The sequence below is a fragment of the Neltuma alba genome, unplaced genomic scaffold (assembly GCF_004799145.2).
Source record: "Neltuma alba isolate B1F8T4 unplaced genomic scaffold, ASM479914v2 tig00011243_pilon, whole genome shotgun sequence".
NCBI classification, from domain to species: domain Eukaryota; kingdom Viridiplantae; phylum Streptophyta; class Magnoliopsida; order Fabales; family Fabaceae; genus Neltuma; species Neltuma alba.
Window position 1 is genome coordinate 374275 of NW_021635961.1, and position 13493 is coordinate 387767.

Sequence of the window (13493 nt, forward strand, 5' to 3'; positions counted from 1 at the left end):
TAATATAAGAGTTACATAATTGAATTAAGGATATAAAAAAATTAGTTAAATTGATTATTTATCACAAATATCTATTGACCCCCCCTCTAAACCATCTTTTTCAATCTTGTGTATTGGAATATCTTTTGGCAGAAACTTTTTACAATCAATAAGAAGATTTTTAAAATTAAGAGACAAAACAAATTAAGATGGTATATACAAAACCAAATCCAATCGTAAAAAAAATGTAACAACACAATGATATTCTTCAACGTTTTGTTGTATCAAGGACCTATGTCAAAAATATATACTCTTTTGGTCTTTAATATAAGACCTATTTAACTAATTTGATTAGATTAAAGAAGTTAGGTAAGTTAGTTAATTATAAAAAATATAAAATGTTTTTTTCTAAAATATCATAATCATTTTCCTTAATATCCTCCTTCCCTCTTCTACTTGATTATGATTGAGAAAATATCCATATGGGTAATTTAGGAAAAAATTTGATAAATATGAGAAATAGGTCTTATATTTATGACCAAAATCAACTCAACAATTAATTAAGTCTCGTATTAAGAATTAGAGGAGTATATATATTTGACATTAAACACTTGAAGAATAAAGCAAACTAAATAATTTAATGGATTTAGATATAATATTATCTCAAGTCCTTAATATAAGACCCTGTTTGACTTTTATTTTGGTCCTAAATATAAGACCCTAATTCACTTTGTCTCTCATTTATACATTTTTTTCCAAAATAGTCATTCTAACAATGATAGTTCTAGTCAGTACACTTGATTAACAAGGATATTTTAGGAAAAACAACACCTATTTAGAACAAATAACTAACTCAACTTACTTCTTTAATTTCCTCAAATTAGTCAACCGGCTTTCATAATTAGGACCGGAAGTAGTATTTTGTAATAACAAACTAATCATTAATTAATGACACTAAGTTGGCAAAAAATTAATAATGCTAAACCGCGGGCTGTAAGAGGTCAAACAAATAATAATACTACCTCCGGTTCTTAATATAAGACTCCGTTTGACTTTTAGTTTGGTCCTAATTATAAGACCCCAATCCATTTTGTCTTTCATATTTATGCATTTTTTTCCAAGATAATCCTTCTAATAATGATAGTTCTAACCGATATACTTAATTAGTAAGAATATTTTAGGAATGACAACACTTATTTATTACAAATAACTAACCTAACTTACTTTCTTAATCTCCTCAAATTAGTCAATTGGGTCTTATAATTAGGATTGGAGGTAGTACTACTAGAACGGTGCCAATTAGGCAGTTAACATAAAGAAAAAATGCAAAATTTTAATTTGTGGGATTGCTGTGGCCTTCAGCGCGGAAATACATAATCAGAATATCATGAGATTCCAACAAGAAAAGCGTGCCCTCTTTAAACTATTTCTCTGGACTCTCCACCCATTTAATATTTCCGCGGCCGTTCTATCTACCCTTTTCCTAATTTTCTGTACTTTTATATAGAGAAGACTTTTATAGAAAATGATTATCAGATTTCTTATATTTATTATATCAAAATTTTCAATTACACATAGTTATATATGTGCCCCAGTATAACATAATTTTATTTAATTAAATCAAAACAAAGGGATTGTAAATTGATAATGATATTCATAACAATAATTTATTACAGAATAAATTATATATAATCCACAATTCCACGTGTTTACTTTTTTTAAAAGGAAAAAAAAAGAGAAAAGAAAACTGAATGAAAGAAAAAAGTTATAGGAAATGTACACACGTGATTTTGATTGCTAAAGCTATATACAGGCAGATGCACCCAACCAGAAGCAAGTGAAAGTAACTACTTCCATACTGGCAAAGTGGTTTTTCCTTTGCTTGAACTTTTGTTGGCTTCATTAAATTTATATAACACGCCTTTATTATTATTTTCCGCCATTAATAAGATTTCTTCCTCACATAGTTTTGTTCGGGGAAATAACCTAAGCATAGTATTTATAAAATCTTTAACAAAAACCACTCTTCGACTCATTTTCATATTCCATGTAACACTCGATTTGAATTAGTGAGTAAGAAATATGAAACGAGTTTCTTTTTATGTGAATATATATATACAAGGGCCAGACTTTTGGAATTTTGTGTAGAAATTAATATAATTAACGTGAATACACATGACATTCATAAATTGAATCATCTTTATTTGTATGTGGTGTTTCCTTCCTGTTCAAGCAGACGGCCCTCATCATCATGAATATCAACAACATCTTACGGTTCTTCAATGCTCTGAGTTAATGGCCAAATTTGACTTTTTAACTCTATTTTCTGATGTTCAATTTCTCCTTCTACCATACGTAATTTTATGTGGACAATAATATTTCTCCTACTCGATTATTTGGGGGGGAAAAAAAGTAAGTCGGTGCATTATACCTTCTTTAATTTGCATATGTATACTGCCTTTTTCGTAGGATTAATTAATGGTTAATTTTCTAACACAGATTACTTCCATCATATATTTCAACCAAACAAGGGATAATGAATTTGAATTGAGGTATGATTAGGATTGAATATAACTAATGCCCAATAAAAACAGAAGGGAGAATTATAATGATGTTTCGAGAAAAAAAAATAATTACTAAAAAATCTTAATAACAATCTGAATACAAGTTTTAAAGTAAAAAATAACAATTTGCAGGACGTATTTTGTAACTGTTTTTTTTTTTAAATCTCATTGTAATTCTCTCAAAACGTAAAAGAAAAAAGTAATTGGAGTTGAAGAGAGGTTGGAAGTGAAGAGGGAATGGTTCGAAGGCTCATGGGACGGGTAAATTTAGGCTAAAAGCCAACAAGTTTTGCATAGTCATTTCATTCATTCACAGTGAAAAGTTTTAGTTTTGACCATATGCATGATCATGATGCAAAGTTTCTATATGCTGGTCAGCCCCCTTATAGAATTCGAAACCGAAAAAAAAAACTTAAAATATAGTACACACCATATTTTTTATTTTCAGTTTTTAACTAATTTATTCTCCATTCATGTAACTGCATGGATATTATCTTGTATAATCAAAGAAAAAAGAAAAAAGTTATCATTGCATACCCATGCAATAAAGTAATGAGACAGTAATTAGCAATTCTTAGATATTGATTAAAATTAAGAAGTTAGTGAAAAAATAAACTAAACTTAGTGCGGATTATATTATAAATAGAAAATATTTATAAGTAAACATGTGAGTGTGTCGATTTATGGCGGTCGATCCAGCTTTTGGAGCGCCTAACATGGATAAAAGTTGAAGAATATATATGCACAGAAGGGAACCTAAGAGTGAGTGAATAATGTTATTTAATGATGAATTGATATGAAAAGAAAAAATGGATGAATTACCAGACGATAAGGGAAGTGAAATGAAGTGAGTGTGTGTGTGTGTGTGTGAGCGCAATAAGTATAGATAGCAAGTTAGCAACCACTAATGTGGGCTCAAGGACTGTTCCATTTAATGCATATGCCCTCACATATATCTATTTATAACCTCCCCTTCTTGTCTTCTCTATCAAATCACTTTTTATTACGTGCTACACAGTACTCTCTCTGTTCATTCATGGCGTTTCATCGGTCTCGTCTCATCATCACGCTTCTTCTCTTTGCATTTGCTGAAGCTTCTGCATCCCAACTGCTCAGCGCCAAAGTCTCTTGCTTTGATTGTACCATTCCCAACCAATATCTCTCTCGTAATTTCTTCCCCTTAATCTAACCCTCAACCTTCATTATTCGTTCATATATATTGTTGCATGTGTGTCTCTGCATATATATCCTCTGTAACATTAGGTGAGATTTAAATTTCTATGCTAAAAACGGAATGAGCTGGTTAACGTACTCGTTCAATATGCATGGTATTATTGAAATCAATAAATTATCTTATTCACTTATTTTAGTTTGATTAACACATTTTTTTTTCAATATTGGTATACGTAGAAGTAGAATTTCTTATAATCTTCGCGAGTTTAACCCATGTAAAATAAAAATCAGTTACTTCGTCTATATTTCACACAAGACTTTCACGTGTGAAGGTATGTTAAGTATTAGGTATGTTAAAGTATTATAATGTCATAAAAAAGATTCTTAATTAGTTAATTAGAATAAGTATTATTTCTGGCTTTTGCTGGAAAACCCCCGTAATGCTAGGGACCATAATATTATTATAACAAACACAATTTCATTTTTTTTTTTGTAGAGATTTCACTTATCAGATCCTTAATATAGAAGTTAATTTTGGAGTTGATGTTGATCTTATATATAAGACCTATTTTACATGTTTATCAATTTTTTTCCAAAAATAACCCCATTGATATTCCATAAAAAATAATCAAGTAGGAGAGAGCTAGAAGGAATTAAGAAAGATATTTAGGGTATTTTAGAAAAAAAACTTATCATATTAACTTATTTAATTAAAATTTTGAATCTATTCAAATTAGTTAATTAAGTCTTCTATTAAGGACCGAAGTAGTATCGGAATATATAATACGATCTGCCCATAGCACGATCTTTTTCTGTATTAAAAAAATTCAACCCAACTTGCGCAGAGAAGCTTCAAGCTTCTGAATTGAAAACAATGATGAGTTATGTTTCTTGGTTGAATAATACAATGGTGACAGAGATCAAGGTCTCAGTGAAGTGCGAGAATGTGAGAAAAGTGGCAGTGGCAACCACAAAAGACGATGGCTCCTTCAAAGCGGACCTTCCAAGAGACCCCAAAAACTGCGTAGCAGAACTGCTTGGAGGACCCAGTCAGCTCTATGCTTCAGAGAAAGACAAAGTGTCCCCAGTCGTGAAGGGCACAGAGCCCAACACCTATACCATTTCCACGCCCCTTGGCTTCCTTACATCTTGCCCTAAGAACTCACTCTGTGAGGCCGCGAAGCAGTTTGGTGCGTCAGAAACCTTCGATCTTCCTCTTCCTCCGGAGTGGGGCTTCGCACCTTCTAGCTACTACGTCCCTTTCTTCCCCATCATTGGAATCCCTTAGTCATTGTCTCATCATTATATTATAACAAATGTGTGGTTATTATATATGTGTTTATGGTTATGTACTCGCACTACAGAACGTGCGATTTTATACGTTGTATTGTTTATATGATGAAGCTGTCGGCTTCGTTATTTAATACTCTCTTGTGCGCTTTATCTTCTCCAATACTTCTAGTTCAAATTAAAAAGATTATATAGCCTTATGTCTTTAATACAAAAGCTAGTTAAATAATTTAAGTGGATTAAAAAATTAGTTAAGTTAGTTATTTGTAATAAAAATGTGTTATCTTTCCTAAGATATATTTACTAACCAAACATATTGATTAAAACTACCATTACTACAATGACTATTTTGAAACAAAATCGATAAATATGAGAAATAAAATAGATTGAGGTTATATATTTAAGACCAAAATAAAAATCAAACAAACTCTTATATTAAGAACCAGAACTACTATATATATGTTAATGGTTTCACTGCGTCAGGCATGCAGGTCGATCTTAACCTCCGGCAAAGAGATTAGAGAAGTACAACGATGGGTCCTAGGACCTGGCCGGCATTGATGATGGAAATTACCACTCATCGAACAATATGGGGGAAAACAGAAAGGACAGTAACATTAATTATAAACAAGACGTGTTGTCTATAGAAACATGTTGGCCAATACCGGCCGCAAAGCTGGAACTAGCAATCTCGTAAAATTTCTTAAAATATTACTCAATCTCTTAATATTATTGAGTACCTTTTTTGTTTTAATCTTGATTGTGCGTGTGTGTGTGTGTTTATAGTCTGACTCAGTCAAAGTTGTCGGCTATGTTCATGGCTGTGCTGATCTTCATCATCATGGAGCTCGCCAAAGTAGAATTTCACTGCTTAATTAACTAGTCGCGTGCCTTGGAATAATATAATGTGACCCGCATCTCATGTTACTTATATTTGTGTGATTCACGTTCCTTGGAATAATATAACATGATGTGTAGGTTTAGTTTGGTGGTAATTAGTTAAATGTGAACATATAATGTATATGTAGCTCATATATGTGTGTGTGTGTGTACGTACGTGTCGGGCCCTAAATTTGATTTTTCAAAGGAAAACTGGATTAATAAAAACATGGAGTCCTTGGATTTGGGAGTCAGTTGTGCGGTTGGGAAGATTTTAGACACCTCATAACACATTATTAAAATGATTGATTATTTAAGATGCATGATTGTGCAAAATTAATAAAACAAAATTATCCAGACATATTAAATTGTTCATATCTATGTAAGTCGGTGTTTACTCAGCTACACATACCACTTTTATCCTATTTACAGGGGGGGACGGAATTTTTTATTCTGATTATAAGACATGTCATTAATTTTTTTTATAACTTGTTACTTTACCTGTCATTAAATGTTTATGTATAATTTAATTTTAAAAATATGTATATTTAATAATAAGAGCAAAGTTTAAAGTTTGTTAAATTTTTAAACAGAGTTAACCAGATTTAATGTTTTTTTAAACAAATTGAAAGTGACCTAATTAAATATACAAAGGCAAAACTCGTTGAAGTTGTAAGGACACAGGTATGCAAAAAGAACCGATCAGTGAAACTAAGGTTGGAGGGTTGCTCATAGAAATAAGGAACCAACTTGACCGGAAGTGTCGACTGTAATAGTCCTCCCCCAAACCAAGCTAAAGGCCTCTTAAACCTCACAGTCCAAATTTTACCCAGAAGATAAAGTCGCAATCGAAGTGCCTTTTTCCCACCCCTTTGCCTGGTCTGAAAGTCTGAACTAAGACATTCATTTAAATCAAAGAAGGCGCCCGGGGTTTGTGTATCTACATGTAGATATGCCTGCCTATGAATCACAAATGTGAAATACAGACCTGACAAATACATAACTCATAAATCAATATTGTCCTTAAGAATATCTCGACCACATTTCAATTTCAAGAAATTTTGTGCGGGACATGATAAAATAAAGCGTTTATGCAATGGAGTGAGAGTCGATAAAATAAACTCAAAACTATGATCCTCGTTCATCTTCTTTATTAATTGTTTTTTTTTAAAGGCTAAAGTATATATTTGGTCTTTTAACATTGTACAAAGTTTTAATCTGGTTCTTAATTTTAAAAAGTATATTTTTAATCCTTTAATCCTATTTTTTTTTTAGAAAATGATGACCTTAAGATCTTAAATGTTGATAAAATATTCTCAAATGCTAACATATTAAGTTTAATTTTCAAAACATATATAATTGTTACAAAAAATCATCACTGAAATCTAATGATTTTAGGACTAAAGGATCAATTCTATGATTTTTAAAGTTAAGAGACTAAATTAAAACCTTATAAGAAGTTAAAAGATCAAATGTATACTTTAGGTTTTTGTAAAAAATGAATAATGTGAAGATTTTTAAAATATATAAATACAAAATAGGTAAGTGGACTTGATAGAATTAATTACATACGACATGACCTGTTTTAGGGTCTGAATGTATATATTTAAATAGTAAGATTTATCATTGAAATATTGTGCCTTTTTGAGTTTTAAATGAATAAAATTAATTATTACTCATTTTGTCCTATTTATAAATCATTTTTAATATGTTTGATGTTTCATACAAATCGCGAAAAATCTTAAATTTCATTAGTTTTTATTTAAAATTTAACAGCTTTTCAACTTTTTCCTATTTAATACATATTATATTTTATATAAACAAAACCGATATAATAATAAATAAAATATAAAATTATATATTTATATAAAAAATTCTTTAAATACCTTATAAATAGGATATAAATAAAATTAGAAGAGTATTTAAATAAGTGGAACAGATGACCACGTAGAGAATTTACCGGGTCATAGGCCCACTCGTAGCTGATAAGGAAGAATATTCCGTTAAAATCCAAAAGAAAAAGTGGTGGGACCGAGGTGGGCCCCTCAGATAAGCCCGAATGGCAAGATGTACGCGGAAAGACGAAGGAAAGCGATAGCGTAGTTTGGTTTGGTGAGCAGAGAAAGGCAGCGAATAATGGCCACACGTTTCGCTGTTGTCCTTTTCTCCCGCATTGAACCTTTCCTTCCCCCAGAATACGTGAAATTACTGTCAGATTTTTTTTTTTAAAAATAATGCACCGTCACCCAATTTGTTATTATTTTTTATATAATTTTATTTATAAGATCTTATTTATATACTATAAATAAGAATTGGGGGCAGTAAAACTTATCATTCATTGATTATGCAGTGATTTTCTCTAATATTTACCCCTGCTCCCATCTCCAATATAGTAATCTTAATCCTTCCCTCATTCCTCAATTCATTTCACCCCTCCATATATATTTTTTCGCTGATTCATTACATTACTCATCACTTCCTTAACTGGCATCTCCACCACCGCCGTATTCGTTTATCTATTTGCTATTGATAATTAATTAAAATTACGTGGAATTGATTTGATACGAGACGATCACTTTTAATTTAAAGATACTTGGAAAAATTAAATGGATTTCAATGCGCTGAGTTAACCCTGATTTGATAGAGACTTATGCATTTGGCAACCGGATTATAGATTTTTTTTTTAAAAAAAAAACATCATGTTAGCTGATCTTTAACAGCATTAATTATTGTGTCATTTGCCATTATAATTTGGGTAATTATAGAATTATAGGCTCCGTCTGTATTTTCGGCATACAAAACTTAAAAAAAAAAAAAAAGGGTCTCAGTCTGTATAAAAAACTACGTTTACTACATGTGTAACAAGTTGATTCGGTCCTTAAAGTAGAGACAAAAATGGATGACGTAGCGTACAGAAGTCTTCAGTACGCAAAGCATACGCAGGAGACTTTTGTTGGACTTTTTGGCGAATTAATATAAGATTTACAAAATGTATCTGGATTATCTGAGAATTATTTGAATTATTATTTTAGAAGGGAAGCCAAAAAATCAAGGTCCCATAAAATACATAGATGTCAAATGTCAGATGGATCTTTCCATAAAAGGATCGTGTTCTTGTACGTGGGTGGGACCAAGCACATGTTTTGACATTGCCCTTTGTGGCCCAAAGTTATGCCCAAAGACCAAGTCCCGTTTACATTGCTTATAATATCCGGGTAGTCTCTATGACCCTCTCAACAATACGGGCTCCCCCTCGGCGTTTATTTTTCTTGAATAAAAAACCCGCCCCTTTAAATTTAGGGCAAAGTAATATGGAGCACCTAATATTTTTTTTTAGTTACATCCAATATCCGAGTTTTATTTATAGCCTATTCATTATCCTAATGTTATACTACCTCCAGTCTTAATTATAAAAGCCAGTTGACTAATCTGAGGAGATTAAATAAGTAAGTTAAGTTAGTTATTTGTCTTAAATAGGTATTGTCTTTCCTAAAATATCCTTGCTAATCAAGTGTATTGACTAGAACTATCATTGTTAGAAGGGCTATTTTGGAAAAAAAAGTATAAATATGAGAGATAAAGTAGATTGGAGTCTTATATTTGAGACCAAAATAAAAGTCAAATAGGGTCTTGTATTAAGGACCGGAGGTAATATTTTTTATTAGTATTTCAATGTCATAGTACTCGTTTCAGTTTAAAATATAAAATAAACTTTATCTATTTACGTTTATCAGGAAATTAGTTAAATTCAATTTAAAACCGTAAATATACAAGACATGTATTTTTCTCTAAATATGCCTTTATTAATGAAGAAATAAGTAAAAGATATAATAAATGAATAAAAAAATGAAATATGTGTTAAGGTAAAATGAGAATGCTTACGTAAAAATGAATGTTATCTTATAAAAAAAAAAAAACTAAATCTTTCTCACAAAGTTCATGTTATATTTTGAACTGAAGGAAATATTATTTATAATCCATCTGGGATTCAGCATCGTAAACCATAAATATGATTAAAGATACTAGATATAACTAGAAGATAACATCAAGAGTATTGGATACACAAATAAAATAACATCAGGTGTTGAATGTAAATAACACGGATACTAGCTTACTCGTAGACTTATGCGTATAACTTGAAATGATTTTGCCGTATTTTAAACATTCATATATAAAATTACTTTCATAGAAAATAATAAACATGTAACTCATCAGTATAAAATATAAAATTCATAATAAGTCATACTGCTTTTAAATTTATAAAAATATTTTAGATGGGTTGGGCGTAAGTGATACTTCTTCTGATCCTAATTATAAGAGCTAGTTGACTAATTTGAGAAGATTAAGAAAGTAAGTTGAGTTAGTTACTTGTTATAATTAGGTGTTGTCTTTCTTAAAATTTCCTTACTAATCAAGTGTATTGACTATAACTATTATTATTTGAAGGGCTGCTTTGAAAAAAATATATAAATATGAGAGACAAAGTGAATTGGGATCTTATATTTAGAACCAAAATAAAAGTCAAACAGGATCTTATTTAAGGACAGGAGGTAGTAGTTTTTTTAATATGGCTTTTTCTATCTGTGATACTTAAATGAGTAAATATAATTTTTGTTTATATTTCTTGGCGATTAGAGTGTAGCATTCAGAATAACGCCTTTCAGGTACATCAAGCTCTTTTTTTAATTGAATTTTGTAACCAGAAAAGCAAGGAGAGCAAATAAGTTTTAACGGGTCAAAACTAACCTCATATATCTCACCAAGAAAAAAAAATCATATATGGGAAGTGTCATGTCATGGTCAGATGGCAAAACTGATGAATTGATGATGTCATGTTCCCAGATTGCTGAAGTCTTGAAGAAACCATTTTCAAGTTTTTCCTTGTGAGACAAGGCTGCTTATACAGTCTTGATTTTATTCCCCAAGACACAAGCAAGACTAAAAATATACATGCTTTTTAGTTGGATTTATGTTATCTCTATACAAGGGAAAAAATGAGAAGCGCACCAACAAAGAAGAGATCTTTTATACAATGCACATGAAAATAACTCGGTGATAAAATTCTCATGAGGGTAATAAGGTTTGAATCCAGATTTTTTTAGCTAAATCCACGGCTTTACAGGTTATAAATTGAATCTTTATCAAATACTACATTCACTACTAAATATAAGAACTAGTTCATAATGTAAATTATGCTGCAAACTTTTCATACTAGAGATTAGGTTTTATATTATATGACGGAGGTAGTATGTCATAATAACCTGGCTTCTAATATAGGGTCTGTTTATGAGGGTTTAAAAATTTTTTTATAAACATATTTTATGTAAATCAAAATAAAACTTTTTTTATATATTTGTCTCGTATTCTGTAAATTATTATTAAAAAATTATTAATAAATTATTTATAAACTATTCTAAACACGCCTATAATAACGTTTCTCTATGTCATATGGCCCAAAAGTGCAGAGAAAAGGGGGAAAAAGTCTTAGACATCTATTAACAAACCGACACATCAGCCCAGAAAGTGACAAAAAACACAAGACTGATTCAAAAGGTTCATGGGATAGCACAGAGGCATAGGGCCACAGAGAAGGGGAAAACCCTATCGGGGCACAAAGACAAATTCTCACTCCCACAACCGCGTGGAAGTTTCTACTCCCATCAACCTCGAACACCCTCTCTCCAAAGTTTCTCACTTCACACGCTGAATCTCTATCCCCTGTCCCACCTCTGCTTGTTTTTGGTGGCCGTATTATAAATACGCTGCTACATCATCTCATCCCTAAACATGCAAATCTCAACTAAATCTACACAAAACACAGCTTCAACATTATTAACGTTACCCAATGGAGGCGCCTTACCCTGGTTTTCGCTTCTACCCTACAGAAGAAGAGCTCGTCTCCTTCTACCTCCACAACAAGCTCGAAGGTCTCAGACCAGACATGGACAGAGTCATTCCTGTTGTTCAAATCCACGACGTCGAACCTTGGAACCTCCCACGTACGACCGCAATTCACTCTTCTGTGTCATTTAGTATAAGGTTGTCCCTCACGGTCATGTCTTGTCTCACATTTACTTGTGTTTGTGCAGAGCTTGCAGGAGAGATGTGTCGTGGTGATACAGAGCAGTGGTTCTTCTTCTCCCCGAGGCAGGAAAGAGAAGCCAGAGGAGGGAGGCCAACCAGAACCACTGCTTCAGGGTACTGGAAAGCCACCGGTTCTCCTGGTCACGTTTACTCTTCCGATAACAGAGTGATCGGCGTGAAGAAAACGATGGTCTTTTACAGAGGAAAAGCTCCCACGGGAAGGAAAACCAAGTGGAAGATGCATGAATATAGAGCCATTGAACCATCCAGCTCTAACCAATCCGCCGCCTCCATTCCCACGGTATGTACATATATATATATTCATCATCAGTTCCTCTGTATTATATGCGTAACTCTATAGCATTCTTCATATATCTCATTATGGAAGATTCATGTGGGTTTGTTACAGTTGAGGCACGAATTCAGCTTGTGCCGAGTTTACGTCATATCGGGGAGCTTCAGAGCATTTGATCGACGGCCATTAGAGGCGGAGGGAGCTTCTGGTTCTGGCGGAAGAAGGGACGTCGATAGAGCAGGCTCGTCGGACGACACTTCAAACTCAGGAGCAGACCATGCAGAAGCGGGAGGATCCAGCAGTGCAAATCGGAATGTCAATGATGAGACTGTACCGGAGCCTCTATGGGAATGGGAACAACTTAACTGGCTCTAATAATCAAAGCCCAGAAAAAAAAAAAAAAACTGGCTCTGATAATCATGGAAACGGGATCAACTTAATTGGCTCTAATTCAGTGCAGGACTCTAACCTTAGGCGAAGCTGATGATGGTTTCAATGACGAAATAGGTGTTTAATTTGTAACACAGTACTGGTATTTGATTTAGTTTACAGAAGGTGCGATTAGGATTATTTTTTTTTTAACGTGAAAGATATTTTACGCGAATATGTTTTTTGTATTAATTCAATCCATCTCAAGATTAGTATAGCAGTTTGTAAATCCATTTCCTATGTATTGGTGGGAACGCGGTTCACCAGTGAAATTGAATGTGTCTTTGTTGTCTTTAAAACGTGTCAAGATCATGGTTGACAGCTGGGAGAACATGAAACATGACAAAATAAAAAAAAGATATATTCGGGACTTTATACAAGAATATTTGACTAATTTCCCATCAATATAGGATCATAATTGGTGTAAAATAAATAAACATAAAAATCGAACAAGAGTGGATGTTCATGAACATGAATTTTCTTCAACGCCCCTGCCTTTATGTCCCCTCCTCTGTTCTCCCTCAGGTGATCATCCCGAAAGCAAGTTTGGGATTAGGATCATGCTATGAAATGTATTATTTGCGAGAATTTTTGAACATCTATCTCAAAAATAAGTTTAAATTGACATAAAAGTTATTTAATATAATTATTAGGCTCTTAAGCTTGTTCTTATTTTGACATTAGTTCTTTAAGTTTAAATAATAGCTTTTGGTCTCTTAAGTTTATTTTTATTTAGAATATTAGGTTTTATAATTTAATAAAAATCTACGTTATTTTACCCTCTGAGTGACTAAAATTTA

General features: G+C 32.2%; 2 protein-coding genes across 2 annotated transcripts; both read left to right on the forward strand.

The window, feature by feature from the left end:
• The first annotated feature begins 3562 nt into the window (after positions 1–3562).
• On the forward strand, positions 3563–5093 carry LOC114762865 (uncharacterized). The gene is made up of 2 exons (XM_028952464.1): positions 3563–3709; positions 4634–5093. The coding sequence occupies exons 1-2, from the start codon at positions 3580–3582 to the stop codon at positions 5002–5004; spliced, it is 501 nt and encodes a 166-aa protein (XP_028808297.1). The 5' UTR covers positions 3563–3579; the 3' UTR covers positions 5005–5093.
• A 6637-nt stretch (positions 5094–11730) lies between these two features.
• On the forward strand, positions 11731–12908 carry LOC114762851 (NAC domain-containing protein 90). Its single transcript, XM_028952447.1, has 3 exons — positions 11731–11884; positions 11975–12270; positions 12379–12908. The coding sequence occupies exons 1-3, from the start codon at positions 11731–11733 to the stop codon at positions 12637–12639; spliced, it is 711 nt and encodes a 236-aa protein (XP_028808280.1). The 3' UTR covers positions 12640–12908.
• The last annotated feature ends 585 nt before the right edge of the window (positions 12909–13493 follow it).